Consider the following 16,472-nt stretch of genomic DNA (forward strand, 5'->3'; position numbering starts at 1 on the left):
TAAACTTCCTTCCTGTTTTCATAACTCTTCTGTAGAAGTCTGGAAGGTTTCACTTGCACGTGGCAACTGTTGTAACAAGCAGTGGCTAGGTTTCCGTGATATTACAGCTCGTTTCCAGGGACCAAATTCAAATACCTCCTCAAATATTCCTAGGCCCAGCTGGCTCACAATGCATCATTTATTGTCATATCTGAAAGGATTGTTTTTTTTGTTGGGTTTTTTTTTTTTTTGCATTCTTTATTTATAATTTTAATAATAGACAATAATTACAAGTCAATAAGCAAACATACAATGTAAATTGAAATTAAATCAAATTTCCAAACTGCTTAGAGGATACCAACCTATACAACGCATTATTAGTCCACAATTTCGGAGACGAAGCTGAAGAAAAAACTGAAATAAGGCAACCAAGAAACTAAGTATAAGGCAAACTAAAGAGGCGGTCTGACTGCTCTTGAACAAATCTTTTAGAGCTAACTTGAGAGCAGAGAAGCTCATGAAGACTCTCTATCAGAAATAAACTTAGATAACTGCTGTGGATCCTAGAATACATATCTATTCCCCCCAAATGTCATAACACACTTACAGGGATATCTTAGGACAAAGGTTGCTTTCTTCTTCTCTGGGTTGAATGAGATACATCGGGGTACATCCTTATTATATTTGTCATAAATGGAACATCTTTATGCTTAAAAAACATCTTAAGCATCCAGTCCCTGTCTGAATCAATTGCAAACTGTACTATTAATGTGGCGAGGACCTGAATCTCAGTATCCAACCTCTCTAGAAACTGTGTCAAATCCAAACTATCAACAGATAAATTCTGCTGGTTTGGGTTTGGATTTTGGGATTTAACTCTCATTGGGAGGTAATATATTTTTGAGAGAGGTGGGTACGAGGTTTCTGGTACCTTCAAAATTTCTGACAAATATCTTTTAAACATAGCTATCTGAAAGGATTGTAATGACACACTATGACGTTACTTATAAATACAAGAGGAAAGTTGTAGGCATATTTCTAACTGCAAAAATCTGTTTTAGACATTGAGAAAACATACTTTAAGGCAACTATCAGATATCTTAATGGACTGTCTTGTTTATGTTTCTGTACAATGCCAAATATGCCTGGCAGTGCTATATAAATTACTTTAAGAATAATTTTAAATCCTCTGCAAAAGATATTTATATACAGCTCCAATACCTACCTAGCATCAAGGATCGTTCGTGTAAAATATCGCAGATACTTGAATATTGACATTGAATCTTGCAGTTTTAGTATTTCTTCTTCCTTATACTTAAAAAGTGCTAGGGCAAATCGAAAAATGACCTGTGTGGAATTAAACAATTAGATAAGGGCCTTGTAGACAGACAAAAGCCATAACTAAACATGTGAGTATTATGTTGACGGATCACACAAAGGCAGTGAGCTTAATCCACCGTGTCACAGTACATATAGCCAAATGCGCAGCACAAACTTTGAAGCTAAAGAAACTCAACATGCATCAAGAAATATTCAAATGCTGTTTAGAAGTATTAGCAAAGCCCGACTCGAGCAAAACTCTGAGTAATGCTTGCATTTTTGCAGCTGCTATTGAGCAACTCCTGTGTCACTAAAACAAGCGAGAAAAAACCCGTAACTTTTTAAAGATAGTCATTGTAATTATAATTTACCCCTAATCTGATTTCTGATCGTCTTACCTTTAAAGAATTATACATTAAAGCCACTGTCATGTAAATACATTTTTTGATTCCGTATAATTGTTGTCCTTTATCTGCAAGAAGGGTGCGATTAGAAGTGACGAGAGGACTTTACTGCCCACATCTGAAATGAGTTAACCCTACTCTAGGGGCTCCTTTTATGAAGGTGCGCTAGTGTTTTTAGCGCACACACCAGATTAGCATGCGCTAGCCGAAAAACTACTGCCTGCTCAAGAGCGGCCAGCGCAAACTGTGTTCCACCATACTATGAATTCTACCTTAGACAAATTCTTCCAGCAGTGCAAGATGTTTTGGATATCCAGAAACAGTAGAATATTAAGCAAGTGAGCGTTGGGCTCTGTTAGGGATTATGTGAGACCTTGTTGACCTAGTACAATAATTTTGAAATTTAACAGTTCATGGATCTTCAGTATGGAGGAAATGGTGCGCCAAACTCTCTGCCAGTATATCGTAAGCAGAGAGCATTGAAAAATCATGTGGGGTAGTGTAATAGTGTAGTAACTAGACAGAAATATTAGAGAGACGGAACTCACTTTATGACAGTCCTGGAGGGTGAGGGGAGTTGAAGAAAGGAGGAGGATGGTTGGGTTGAGGAAGGGGATTGTGAAGGGGGAGGTAGTTTGCATAGTGTAGGGGGGCAGAGATTATTATTCCGAGATCCACGTGTTAAACATTATACACTGCTTATTAACTCACCTTGGATCCCTCATACAAGAACGAATCCCATATTTTAAAGAAGAGCTCACTAACAACACTGTCGGCAAATACCACTAGAAACCAATTGAATGTAATGAGTGAATAATCCACTTTGTAATATTCAAAGTGGACATGTAGTCGAGGCAGTTTCTCAGCAATTAGATCCTTGAACACTCGTTGGTCAACCTACAGAGAAGAGATCATTTGGCAATTAGTCTAACTAAATAAGTTTAGGAATTTCTGGTCACAGCACACTTCATTGATTCTCTAAGTAAAGAGAAGACGAGACCTTCTATACCAGTGGTCTCAAACTCAAACCCTTTGCAGGGCCACATTTTGGATTTGTAGGTACTTGGAGGGCCCCCCCCCCAAAATAGTTAATGTCTTATTAAAGAAATGATAATTTTGCATGAGGAAAAACTCTTTATAGTTTATAAATCTTTCCTTTTGGGCAAATCTTAATAATAATATTGTCATTTATAGCTAAAGTGACATATGATCAACAAAAATGTTTTATTTGACTTTTGTGATTATAGTAAACATACCGAGGGGCCTCATAATAGTACCTGGCGGGCCGCATGTGGCCCCCGGGCCGCAAGTTTGAGACCACTGTTCTATACGGTTCCAAGTTAACAACTTTTTTGCAAATTAATGCACAATTACTATTTCCTAAGTTAGACCGAACATAATAAAGTAAACGTTAGCAGGTGCAAAAGTTTAGGCATGCGTCTAGGTCAGGGGTAGGCAATCCGGTCTTCGAGAGCCGGAGCCAGGTCAGGTTTTCAGGATGTCCACAATAAATATGCATAAGATAGATTTGCATCTCAAGGAGGCAGTGCATGCAAATCCATCTCGTACATAGTCATGGTGGAGATCCTGAAAACCTGACCTGGCTCCGGCTCTCGAGGCCTGGAATTGCCTACCCACGGTCTAGGTGATTCATTGCTACTAGATAAAATTGCTGTAAGGTCTAAAATGTTAGTGACTGGTTAGTAGGGTTACCTGATGTCCGGATTTCCCCATATATGTCCTCCTTTTCAAGGGGCAGGGATGGGTGGAACTGGGAGGGCCTGGGGGCGGGTCTAGGGGGGGTCTGGATTTTTACTAAAGTAGAATCTGGTAACCCTACTTGTGAAGACAAATTTCATGGCTGAATACTCTTCTCAGCTTGTAACCTTTGCTCTATTTTCAACCACTATAGGTTCCTCTAAGCATTTGAAAATGAAGATGATTTACACTTCTCCCTCCGGATTTGCGGGGGATAGGGGCAGAGCCGGACCGCGAATGGCGAAAAACCGCGAATATCCGGCTCTGACCCACCCCCGCCTCCCTCCCGCCTTCCCGGCCTTACCTGGTGGTCTAGCGGGCTTTTGGGGCAGGAGCGATCTTCCTACACTCCTGCCCCGTGCAGATCGCCATTAGGAAATGGCTGCTGTGACTCCCTACAGCTATTTCCTAATGGCGATCTGCATGGGGCAGGAGCGTAGGAAGATCGCTCCTGCCCCGAAAGCCCGCTAGACCACCAGATAAGGCCGGGATGCCGGGGGAAGACTTAATGATGTTTTTTGTTTTTTGTTTTTCCCCCTCCCCAAAAAATTGCGAATATGTGAAATCGCGATTACTGAAATCACGAATGGGGAGGGGGAAGTGTACTCTTAAAAAGCAGGGGGAGCTATTTAAATATGCATCTGTAAGCATCAAGCCCTTGTACCCAAGTTGTCAACATTTCCCAATTCCCCTCCTACCTTGCAGAACTCCCAAACAGCCAAGAGCATATAAAAGCCTTACCACCTTCTAGCCAGAGATCCTTTGATACTGGGTGGTGGCTGTGAAAGCTTTTGGGGGGAAGGAGGGACAGGTAGATAGGAGCAAAATATCTCACTCAGAAGTCTTAGCATGTCGAAAGATTAGGTGAGTATTAGAGAAAATGAGAGAGGATGCCAGCATTCAAAGCAGTACCTAGAGTCAGCTGAAAATGATCTCAATTTGGTCAGCTACGTTAAATGTCCTGACCCTTTGTGACAAATGGCCCTTACAATAATCATTCTGACTTATTGGATTCTTAAAAGCAGATGCAAGACCTCTGTAGTTTACACATTTGTACAATGGATAACTTTCATAGCAGGGCTTGTGACTTGACTACGTTAAACTACAAAGAGAAGCCACATAATACACATGACTACATTCATATCACACTGCATACCTGCGATCCCAGCAGAGTTTTTGTGTAATAGTCACGAGGCATGAATACCTCTACTATAGTAACCAGACACCAGAATGCATCTTCTTGGTCCAAGTACAAAAGTGCTATTGCTGCCAATCTATAAAAAAAAACGGAAAAGACACCGATCCATATTATCAGACTCAGCACAATGTCAAAAAATATTGGATAACTTTGTTAATATTCTTTCCTAGCTGATATTAGGATGATAAAAGTAATTAAAATCATGTCAGGCAAGCATGCCCCCCCTTAATTTTATATTGGTATCACGAGCTGGAATTTCTATTGGGGGAGGGGTTATCAAGATGCAGTAAAAGACGAGCTTTTACCACACTGATTTACCATGCGAGTCACCAAATTGCGGTAACTCAGTCCTCTTGTGGTAGATAATGCTGCTTGCAAGTCACTTCACAAACAATGTTATTCAGCTGATCCTGCAGCATTGATCTGCCATGCCACACACCAATTTTGCTGGGCCATCTCTTAAAGGAGCCAGCATCTTTAACTCAGAGGTGGCTAAAGCACCCCCAATTCACAGTCCCTATAGAGTTTCCTCCAAGTGACACTCTTAACTCCCCCCCCACCAATATGAAGGTCTCCTACAGATGTCTCCGTCCCTAGGCCTACCACTATAGAATCCCTCGTTATCTAATGCAGGAGTGATTCCCCATTGCTCTTGCCAGCACCATTAGCCAAATGATGCCAGTGACCCCCAGAAATGGTTTGTCTTACATGGAAACCTAACCCCCTAGCAATAGTAGCGAGTTGCAGGCACTACATTGTATGATAGCACTAGTGAGGGCAGGATTGACTGAAGGTTGCTCTTGTCCAAACTACTAGACACCAGGGATTCTACAACAGTTGGCCACCCAGTTTGCTCACTCTTCTGCCAGTCTACTCTGTTGTCCCACATCAATCTGGATTTGCTTTATCTTCCGCCCCAACACTAAGGTTTCTATATTTCACTTGAATTCTGTCACTCATTTTGTTCCTACCACCTCCACTGAAGTCTGTTCTAGGTGTTCATAACCCTCTGGGCGACAGTATTTTCTTCAAGTTTTATTAGAGCTCGGTATACTGCACTATGTAAGGTATCAATGAGGTTTACAATTCAAAATTAAAAAGAGGTGAGGAATAGGCGAGACAGATCGAAGGAAGTAAAGATTAAAGGAGAAACTAAAATTAATCAATAGGATAAAGAGTGGAGAAGATGACCAAAGAAAGCCGACTAAGCTAGTATGAAGGACTGTGTCCTCAAGCACGCCATAGGAGGGGGGGGGGAAGGTAGAAGGTTGATCAAATGCATCTTTGAACAGAAATGTCTTCAGTAAGGATTTGAAACGATCAGTGGAAGGTTCATATTTTAAGTCATTTGGCAGGATGTTCCGCAGGGAGGGGCCTACAACTGAAAAGATAGTATTTCTGGTGTAATTAAAAGTAATCTATCTATGGGAGGGGATGACTAGTAAATTTTGCTGGAGGGAATACAGAGTACAGGTAGGAAAGTAAGGAATTAGAAGGTTGTCAAGGTAAGGGAGGAATGAAGTTTATGTGTTTTATGTACTAATAGGAGGATTTTTAAAGGTCAGATGGTGGTGAACAGGGAGTCAGCAAGCTGCTTTTAAGAGGGGGTGATCACATTTTTTCTTACCTGCGATTAGTTTTAGGGATGTTTTCTGCACAAGTTGTAGGCGTTGAAGTTCTTTGCATCGGATGTTGTAATAGAGGGAACTGCAGTAATTGAGGTGGCTGATAATAAGGAAGTGAATAAGGGTGTTGAGCGCTGAAGGGTGTAGAAGGCTGGATACTGAACAAATTATGCGTAATTTATGGAAACAGCGTTGAATTATGAATGAGATTTGTAGTTTGAAAGTTAATTTGGAATCAAAGATTACGCCCAGAATTTTAAGTGACGGAGACAAGTTGATTTGTGTGTTGGAGAGGAATAAGGGGGGAACAGAAGTCATTTGAGAAGAATAAAGCTTTGGATTTCTAAGGATTTGGTAGGTGGTTAGAATGGATCCATGTCGTCTGTAATCTGGAGTTTATATCTGCTATTTCCTTGGTGTCTGTGGGGTTAAGGGGGTGAAGCAGCTGGATATCACCTGCATAGGTGAAGCCAATAGATTGGACAAGTGTAAGAAGAGGAGCAAGGAAAATATTAAATAGTGTAGGAGCAAGGACAGATCCCTGGGGGACCCACAAGGTAAAGTAAAGAGAAGCGATAAATTATCAAGATGACGTACAATGTAATGATGGTTAGATAGATATGAGATGAACCATGCTAGAGCTGTGCCTGTTATGCCAATTTGTTGGAGACTGTGAAGCAGAAATGTGCGATCGATGGTGTCAAATGAGACTAAGATCAAGAGAGATTAAGAGAACTAATTTATGGTGATCCAGGTGGTATTGAATGGTGGTGGTACGACCAACGAGGGATGTTTCAGTGGAGTGATGTCGAAGAAAGCCCGTTTGATTTGGGTGAAGGGTGTTAGATTTTTTTTTGAGAAAGTCTAATATGTTTTTCGATAAGTAAAATATATTTTTCAGTAACCTTTGCATAAAACTGAAGGTTAGACATTGAGAGATAGTTTGTGCAATCAGTCAATGGAAGAGAAGTATTTTTGATTTTAGGGCAAGTAACAGTTTCCAACTATCGGGTACTTTGCCTTTACTGTATAAGATCATAGAGTGTAGGTTGCAGAAAGCTTGAAAAACATATAATACACCTTTATGGGATTAAGGGACAAAGTGTCAACCAGATTGTAAACGTCCATTATTATTATTATTTTTTTTTTTTTCGTAAATCTGAAAATAAGCATTTCTGCCTCTAATTCAGAGATGCCCAAAATGTTCTTGTTGACCTACTTTAAGGCTGTTACAAAAATCACAAGAGCTTATAGTAGTAGAAAAGAACTTTAAAACTTGAAAAAAGTATAAGAAATGGAGAACATATGAGCAAGAGAAAGTAATCTATGACCAATTTACTTCCCTCAGTGGAGACTTTGCCCATGTTGTGACTACTGCTACTAGCTGTGGTCACTTCTTTAGCGCTACTCGCTCTTGTTCATATCATCCAGATATCTGAAACCTAAATCTTTTTACAGTCATGTTGAAAACTAAAGCTCGAGATATTGTCTAAAAAGGGTGTCAAAACCAGTCTATTATGTTAGCAAAAAATGTGTTGGAGGTTACCTTCCAGTGGCTATTACTAGGAGCTTGGTAGCACTACCCAAGTCATCCACATGTGTTAAAGGAATACTAGTCTGTGATGTTTTTGAAACTAACCTGAAACTATACCAGCAGGCTACAGGTTAATCACACATCCACGAAAGCAACATTTTCTCTTCCCTGCTCCCACATGCTTACTTATGAAAGTCAGAGGTTACTCCGCATTCATTTGCTTTCTGTCTGTTGTCTTATTTTAAATGTAACATCTCTGTTTATACAAAATGTTCCCTCTACTTTCTGAGAAGTCAGCTCTTTTATAAGAACTGCTTTTAGAAATCTTCATTTAACCCTAAGTGCAACTTTACTCTGTTGCAATGTCAAATGAAAATTAAAACCAATGGCATACAAGAACTGCTTCTTCAGTGCTCTAACTCTTGCAATACTAAAACAAAGAGCTGAATATAGGCCATGATTCACTAACCTGCCCGATCCAGGCCCAATCCGGGCAGGTCTGATGAATTCAGGAAACTCTAACATGCAGATGAGGCCGATCGGAGGAATGCCCCCATCTGCAGGCACAGATCGCGCTATAGCGATCCCTGTGCATGCGCAGACCATCTATAGATGGTCTGAGCATGCGCGGGACCTCTGGACTGTCAGTTGTTTTGGGGTTTTTCTTTTTCCTTCTTATATTTTTTTACAATTGCTGGACCTGTCGATTGAGGAACTTTTGGGAGTCTGTGGTTTTAACCCGCTTAAGCCCGCAAGTTAAAACCACGGGCTTGCAGTGCGAGACTTGGGGCAGGCAGGAAGGGTGTTCGGTATAGGGCGGCCGCATAGGCTGTGGGGTAAGGATTGAGCTGTGGCTTCCCCATGCCCTGCAGAAGGATATAAGCGAGCAGGGGTTGCAGCCCAGGGCCCGGCCAGCCCGTACAGTTACAGGGGATCATGTAGCCTGGATTGCCTGGAGACGGGTGTGAATGGGTATGCCCATGGCTCCCGGCAGCTGCAGCCATGTTCGAGGCAGGCACGTTCGGAGCTGCAGGAGGCATTCGGGGCAGCAGATCGGGGCTGACAGGGCAGAGAGCAGGGCTGCAGAAGGCAGGGCAGTCGCAAAGGGCTTCAGCGATTAGTCCTCAGAAGTCACTGTTTTTTGATCGGCCATCCCAGTCAGTTGTCCTCATTTGCATGCGCGGATCGGAGGATGGTCGGAAGACAGGTAAGTGAATTGGGTTGGAGTTGCAAACTGATCGGTACACGATCGGTTTGCTTTGCGAATCTAGGCCATAGTCAGAAGTATACATACTCACAACAGAATCAGGGGGGAAATCTTGGAGGGTGAAGGAGAGAAGAATTGATTACATCCAACTATGATTAGTGTGGGCCAAGAAAAGCAGGAAGGTTAAGTACAGGATGGAGGGTGGGCATGAGAATCAGGTTTTCTGCACATCAAGTTGGCTGAGGATGAAGATACAAAAGAAGCATTCAGCTGCAATATAGTGAAGGGGAGCCATGATCATTAACAGTGACACCTAGTGGTTGGACTTAGAATCACAAGACACAGAACTCAGAAGAACATAAGAGTTGCCATTCTGGGTCTGCTTGAAGGTCCATCAAGCCTAGTACACTGTTTCCAACAGTGGCCAATACATCTGTACCTGGCAATACACAAGTACTTGGCAATATCCCAAGAGTAAAACAGGTTTTATGTTGCCTATTCTAGAAATAAGCAGAAGATTTTCCTAAGTGGCTTATGGACTTTTCTTTTAGGAAATGATCCAAATCTTTTCTAAACCCTGCTACGCTAACTGCTTTCACCACATTCTCTAGCAATGAATTCCAAAGTGTAATTACAGATCGAGTGAAGAAATATTTTCTTTAGTTTGATTTAAATAGCTTCATTGCATGCCCCCTAGTCCTAGTAAATTTTGGAAACAATAAACAAGCAATTCACATCTATCTGTTCCACTCAAAATCAGGACTGTTCCACAAAATCAGAGCAGGAATAGTGAGAAAACCTGTTAATAGAAGGAGGGGGGGGGGAGGAAATCCCTTAAAACTGAATAAAGGCTCATGATATCAGATCCCAGCACTCTTCTGAACGAACTGGGAAAGGAGCTCTGAACCTTCTGCCCCGACCCCCTCCCCTCCAAAAAATAAAAACAAAAACCTGGTAATCGAGGGTGAAATACTCATGTGAATTAAAAACTGGTTGGTGGATAGAAAACAGAGAGTGGGAGTAAATGGACAATACTCAGACTGGAAAAGCATCATGAGTAGAGTGCCGCAGGGTTCGGTGCTTGGACCCGTGCTCTTCAACATATTTATAAACGACCTGGAAATTGGTATGACGAGTGAGGTGATTAAATTTGCAGATGATACGAAGTTATTCAGAATGGTGAAGATGCAGAAGGATTGTGAAGACCTGCAACGTGACAAACACGCTTGAGAAATGGGCTGCAACATGGCAAATGAGGTTTAACGTAGATAAGTGTAAGGTGATGCATGTCGGTAACAAAAATCTTATACATGAATACAGGATGTCTGGTGCGGTACTTGGAGAGACCCCCCAGGAAAGAGATCTGGGAATACTGGTTGAGAAGTCAATGAAGCCGTCTGTGCAATGCGTGGCGGCTGTGAAAAGGGCAAACAGAATGTTAGAAATGATTAAGAAGGGGATCACAAGTAGATTGGAGAAGGTTATCATGCCGCTGTACCAGGCCTTGGTATGCCCCCACCTGGAATTCTGCTTCCAGCACTGGTCGCTGTACATGAAGGAGGACACGGTACTACTCGAAAGGGTCCAGAGAAGAGCGACTAAAATGGTTAAGGGGCTGGAGGAGTTGCTGTACAATGAAAGATTAGAGAAACTGGGCCTCTTCTCCCTTGAAAAGAGGAGGCTAAGAGGGGATATGATCAAAACATTCAAGATAATGAAGGGAATAGACTTAGTAGATAGAGACAGGTTGTTCACCCTCTCCAAGGTAGAGAGAACGAGAGGGCACTCTCTAAAGTTAAAAGGGGATAGATTCCGTACAAATGTAAGGAAGTTCTTCTTCACCCAGAGAGTGGTGGAAAAGTGGAACGCTCTTCTGGAGGCTGTTATAGGGGAAAACACCCTTCAGGGATTCAAGATAAAGTTAGACAAGTTCCTGCTGAACCAGACTGTACGCAGGTAAAGCTAGTCTCAGTTAGGGCACTGGTCTTTGACCTAAGGGCCGCCGTGGGGGCGGACTGCTGGGCACAATGGACCGCTAGCCTGACCTAGCAGCAGCAATTCTTATGTTCTTATAAAAAATTAAGAATACAATACTGTGGTGGAAAGGGGAAGAAAAAGAATCTCCTTTTTTAAAAACTAACAGACTCCTCAGTATAAGGCTGGCCCATGATAACTGCTTTTGCCTGTTAAGAGTTTCAAATTTAGCAGTGAGCACATCCAGAGTGAAGCCTGTTACTGTAGGGTTGTCCAGAAAAAAAACCATACAAATTGAAGTTTTGCCCATGAATTTGATCGTGTTTCAGCAGAAATAAATTTTTTAAAGCCCATCCTAGGGTCGCTCAAAGCCACTGATAACAAAGCTCCATTTTTCTTAAAATCTGCTATTACTTTTGCATAATGGAGCAAATTTATTGTCATTATATCTATAACTTTGTTTTCACACTCAGCAATGATATACATTGATAGAAAGACATTTTTCTCTCCTTTTCAAAACCGCAGAAGCGGTTTTTAGTGCGGGCCAGCGCACTGCTTTTTTGCTGCTCCCGACACTCATGAGCGTCAGGAGCAGTGCAGAGCATTCAGCATGCCGGCAAGCGCTAAAACCGCTTACACGGTTTGGTAAAAGGGGGTGGTGGTTTGTCTTATTTCATTAAATGAACCTTCAATACGTATCTGTACTTTATTGTGGAAAACAACAGAAATTTGACATTTTTCCAAAATTTAAACATATACACTTTGGTGTAGTCATCTACCAATGGTATTCCAAGCACTCAAGCAATCTAATGCCTTCCTGAGATAGGATCAAGCATGCAAAGTTGTTCAACTCCTTGCACTGGGTCTGTGGTGATGCCAGTGGCAAAGTCAGTTTATCACTTCAACACCTCACTCAGCTGTGTCATTAACCACATTCACTGTGTTGACAAACTGTTCTGCAGTATGGAATGTAGTTAACACAACCGAGCAAGGTATTGAACTGATAACTGACTTTGCCACTGGCATCACCACAGACCCAGTGTAGAGTGAGGCCTTGTTGCAAGGAGTTGAACAACTTTGCAGGCTTGATCCTTTCTCAAGAAGGCATTAGATTGGTTGAGTGCTTGGAATACCATTGGTAGATAACTACACCAAAGTGTGCGTGTTTAGCTATTAGTGAAGTATGTTGAATTTCTGTTATTTTCTACAATAAAGTACAGATACGTATTGAAGGTTCATTTAATAAAATACTGCTAGATGTTTTGCATAAAATGTCTTTTTATCAATGCATCATTGCAGAGTGAGAAAACATAAAAGTTATAGATTTAATACCAATAAATTTGCTCCATTAAGCAAAAATAGCAGCAAATTTTAGGAAAAACAGAACTTTATGTAATCAGTGGCTCTGAGCGCCCAAGGATGGGCTTTAAAAAATTTATTTCAGCTATTTTCTGATCAAGCACAATCAAATTCATGGGAAAAACTTAAATTCGCAGTTTTTTAACTTTCATTTAAGCTGGACAATTCTACTGTTACTGGAATTTAGGCTCAGTTCTGAACATCCTGGACTCTACTTCTTTCCAAAAACCTATATCTGTATCCTGCCATGTAATTTAGCGCTCAGCGTATTTTAAGTTCAAATCATACCTATTAAGACCCTGACAGTATCCTATATCAGGATTCCTCCAAGAAAATGCCAGTAAGACATTTCGCAGCTTCTGTATTCCCTCAGATGTGGGAGAGGAATAATGCTTATTATTTGGCAAAGTTCGCATGAGATCCAGTTCAATTTGTTTAGAGGCAGGGTTCTGTTTTTCCAGAGCGTTCTGGAGCAGGGACTGGAAATATCCCGGGGCAGTGCGATCCTTGAATTTTTTAATGTGCAGGTTGACACACCACTTCCACATTTTGGAGCGATGCTCGTGTGGAATTCCTCCGCGAATGAGATTCTTCAGCTCAGGCGTGCACATCATTTCCCTGTTGACAGTGCTTGCAAAATAGTTCTCCCATTTCACCCCTGTGGAAATTTCCTGGTTTTCAGTGATGGAAAGTGTTTTCAGATCCAAGGCTCGCACCTTTGCTACCAGCTTCTCCTCTTCATCATCTTCAGGGACAGTCTGAAACCCATAGATGTCATACTCACTGTTGAAAAGAGAAAATTAGTTCAGCTTTAACATTTCCAAGTCTACTGTGTACATCATACCTATTCTGCTCAAAATCTACATTTGCAGCTATCGGTCCTAAAAAGCAACCACCACTTTCTAATAGTATGGTAGTGCTAATATGATGGAAGGCTATTTCAAAAGGCAGCATTCAAACAGAACAGTTTTACCTGCAGACTCCTACATCAGTTTACAAAGGGCACCATTTTCCTTTGAAAATTAGCTCAGGAAAAGTATATGCACAGATTTATGGGCATAGTTTTGGATATCTAAAAGTATGCATATGTGTGTACACTGCAGAAAGGCAGCAAAATTGGAGCTCAAATCCACAGGGCTTTCTGGCTCCGCGGAAAAAATTGAACTGAGGACCACGAGGTGAGATGCGCCCTCTAGTGGGCGAGAAGGCATGCACATGCGTGGTGCAGTGTGCAAACTTGAAACTTCAATCAAGTTTGCTTGAAAAGCTGTCCGCGCTGGGGCTCCGTAGATGACGTCACCCACATGTGAGAATATCATGCCTGCTTGTCCTGGGATAATGCAGTTCCACCCTTGGGAATGCTCCAAGATATACATACAAGCAGGGCAATTTTCAAAACGTCCAACACCTTTGAGCTGCAAGCCACAATCTGGGATAATCTGCCATTGGTAAGAATGCACTGCAGAGCTGCCAAGACATTAATGTTGGATCTGTTAACAGGGTGAGTGAATGGAGAGGTTGGGATTCTTCAGATAATTGGCACCATCATGCTGAAATATTTATTCAAGTATTGCTTCAGTAATGCATGAACCACATTTTAGAGAGCACATTTCTCATGGCTGGAAAAAAAAAATAACCATTAAGACCTTCATACAGATTAGGGTCACTATTCTCTCTTATTGACCCAATTTAAGATTCAATCCTTAGCATGACCAAAAGTACATTTTTGTACACACAGAACAATTTCAGAGGTACACAGAGAAGATCTACAGGGATGTTGTAGAGAAGTTCCACTTTCAGTCTGGCAGCTTCTGTGCCACCTTAGAGGAGGGAGGTCTTCTTAAAAGGAGAGTATCACCCTGGTGAAATAGGAAGCAATCCTGTAGCCAAGACCTGCCCACCAGGGGATGCAATATCTTCTTGACCTAAGGATATGTCTCCAGGGGCTTTTGCCCAGAAGGGAATGGTTATGACAGCTATTATAGTGGCAGATTCAATCATTAAGCATGCAGATTAATTGTGTGTCTGAAGGATGTGAGGATTAGTTACTTGCCTGCCTGGTGCAAAAGGTGGTGGACCTCACGCATCACCTAGATAAGATTTTAGACAGTAATGGGGAGCAGCCTGCTGTCTTGGTACATATAGTTGGCTGAAATGTCAGTTTCTACCTGACAAAGATGCAGCGAGACCCGGAAACCTGCAACAAGCAAAATGCCTGCTGCGGAACCCTAAGAGAACATCTAACCTAGCTCCATGGGGAGACCATCTTTAATCCTACCAGAGACCTTTCCATTTACCACAAAATTCAAATTTCTGACCAACTGACTTTCCTGCCAAAACTCAAATTGGTGGACTGCCCTGTTCCCAGTCAGGTCAGCGAACCCACTATTTCCAAAGTCACACTGCAGACTTCAGAGCATACCCTGAAGAAAGCCCCAGCATGGTAACTGAAATGTCGGTTTCTAGCTTACAAAGACGCAGCGAGACCCGGAAACCTGCAACAAGCATTAACTCATGAAAGACTTTCACAAAAAAATTTCCCACAAAATACCCTACAGAAATCATCCTTCAAAGAGTAGCTGTCACTGTACCTGACCGGGTGAGGTCTGAAGAATGCCTGCTCAGGCTGCTCATTGCTCTCCACTTTCAGGGCATCATCTAATAATTGCATTATCATATCACGAGCAGGACCCTGCCCATCGGAGCAAACAGGAGTCTTCATTTCTTGAAGTAAGACCAAGTATTTACTTTCAACTTGACATAGTTTGGCTTCCAGGCTGGCATACTGCATCAAAAAGAAACAGTAACTACACACTGCTAAAATATGGACAATTCAAAGACAGAAAAATGGCTTTAAAAAATAACGTTTGCAACTATTTTGGTCAATTTTCTTTTAAATTTTAGGATCATGGCTTGAGTAGATTCCCTTAATAGAATGGACAAGATAAGACAGATTCAATATGGATTTTTATTTTTTGCAAATTAGCACCTGATCTGGATGAATGCTCCATGGCTATAATTAGCAAGGTAAATTAACCAGTTTTAACTAGTAAAAATTCCAAATTTTAACTAAAGGCCAACCAAATTTGGAACCAGTCCAAACTATGGATTCAACCATGCAGTTTCAACCGAAAATACCAGTTCAATCAAAACTTCTCCCCTTCCCATCACATAAACGGGACACAGACCAGACACACATCTGCTGTCTGTGTCTTGCATACGGCAAGAAGGATCAGGTTGGGCTGGAGTTAGCTTTGATGGAAATTCGGTAGCTGGGACGTATGGCCAGGGTAGGGCAGACTTTTTTATAGTCCGAGCCTTAAAAATGACAAATATGGATCAGGAGTATGTGTATTGTATACCACATTCATATCATCTGAATACAGGTCTTACACATCTCAGGAGTGGGGGGGAGGGAAGAGAAAAACATCTTATAGGGAACTTAGCAAGGTAATATAATGTATTGTTAGTTCAACATTGCCTTGATAATGAATGTGACTTCTGAACAGATTGGATGAACCACACAAGACTTTAACTGCCATCATTTACTATGTTACATGATCATTCTCTGCCCCCGCCCCCACCTCTGACCACCCATAGGCTCTCCCTGGGCCTACCTCAGAAGCCATGGTGGTCTAGTAGCCTTTTCATGAGGCTGCTGTGAAAAGTCATGACAGTTGTTTTGACTGTGAAGCAGGCATGGGCAAAAACGAATGAGGATCGCTCCTGCCCTGAAGAGGCTACTAGACCATCAGGGCCTCTAAGGTAGGACTGGTGAAAGTGGAACTTGTGGATGGGAGGAGGGGAGAGGCAGCCCAGGTGTAACCACTTTCTTCTGGGGGGGGGTTAGGATTTTCAGCCAAAGATTCAGTTTTGGTTGCCCTCTAATTTGAACCAATCTGAAATTCACCTAAGGTTGATATTACACATTTTTGCACATACCAAACCAATTATAAATTAAACTAGCTAGTGATATTTCTACTTATACCCCTGCTCCCAAATTTTATTTATTTATATTCTACCTAAATATTAGGTGGATCACAATAAAAACATGCATTAAAAAGTAAAACCTAGCATCAACAGCAAACATGAAAACAAAAGAAAAAAAAGCTGC

At 41.7% G+C, this 16,472-nt stretch overlaps 1 protein-coding gene across 1 annotated transcript in view; it reads right to left on the reverse strand.

The window, feature by feature from the left end:
* TBC1D2B (TBC1 domain family member 2B) overlaps positions 1-16,472 on the reverse strand; it is a 134,542-nt gene that overhangs the window by 16,516 nt on the left and 101,554 nt on the right. The window contains exons 8-12 of the mRNA XM_033920189.1: positions 14,950-15,143; positions 12,647-13,141; positions 4,618-4,735; positions 2,415-2,600; positions 1,205-1,326 (exon numbers count right to left, since the gene is read on the reverse strand). Of these exons, the coding sequence (XP_033776080.1) occupies positions 1,205-1,326; positions 2,415-2,600; positions 4,618-4,735; positions 12,647-13,141; positions 14,950-15,143 (1,115 nt within the window). The remainder of the gene's footprint in view (positions 1-1,204; positions 1,327-2,414; positions 2,601-4,617; positions 4,736-12,646; positions 13,142-14,949; positions 15,144-16,472) is intronic.

This window comes from Geotrypetes seraphini, chromosome 14 (genome assembly GCF_902459505.1).
Source record: "Geotrypetes seraphini chromosome 14, aGeoSer1.1, whole genome shotgun sequence".
Lineage (NCBI taxonomy): Eukaryota > Metazoa > Chordata > Amphibia > Gymnophiona > Dermophiidae > Geotrypetes > Geotrypetes seraphini.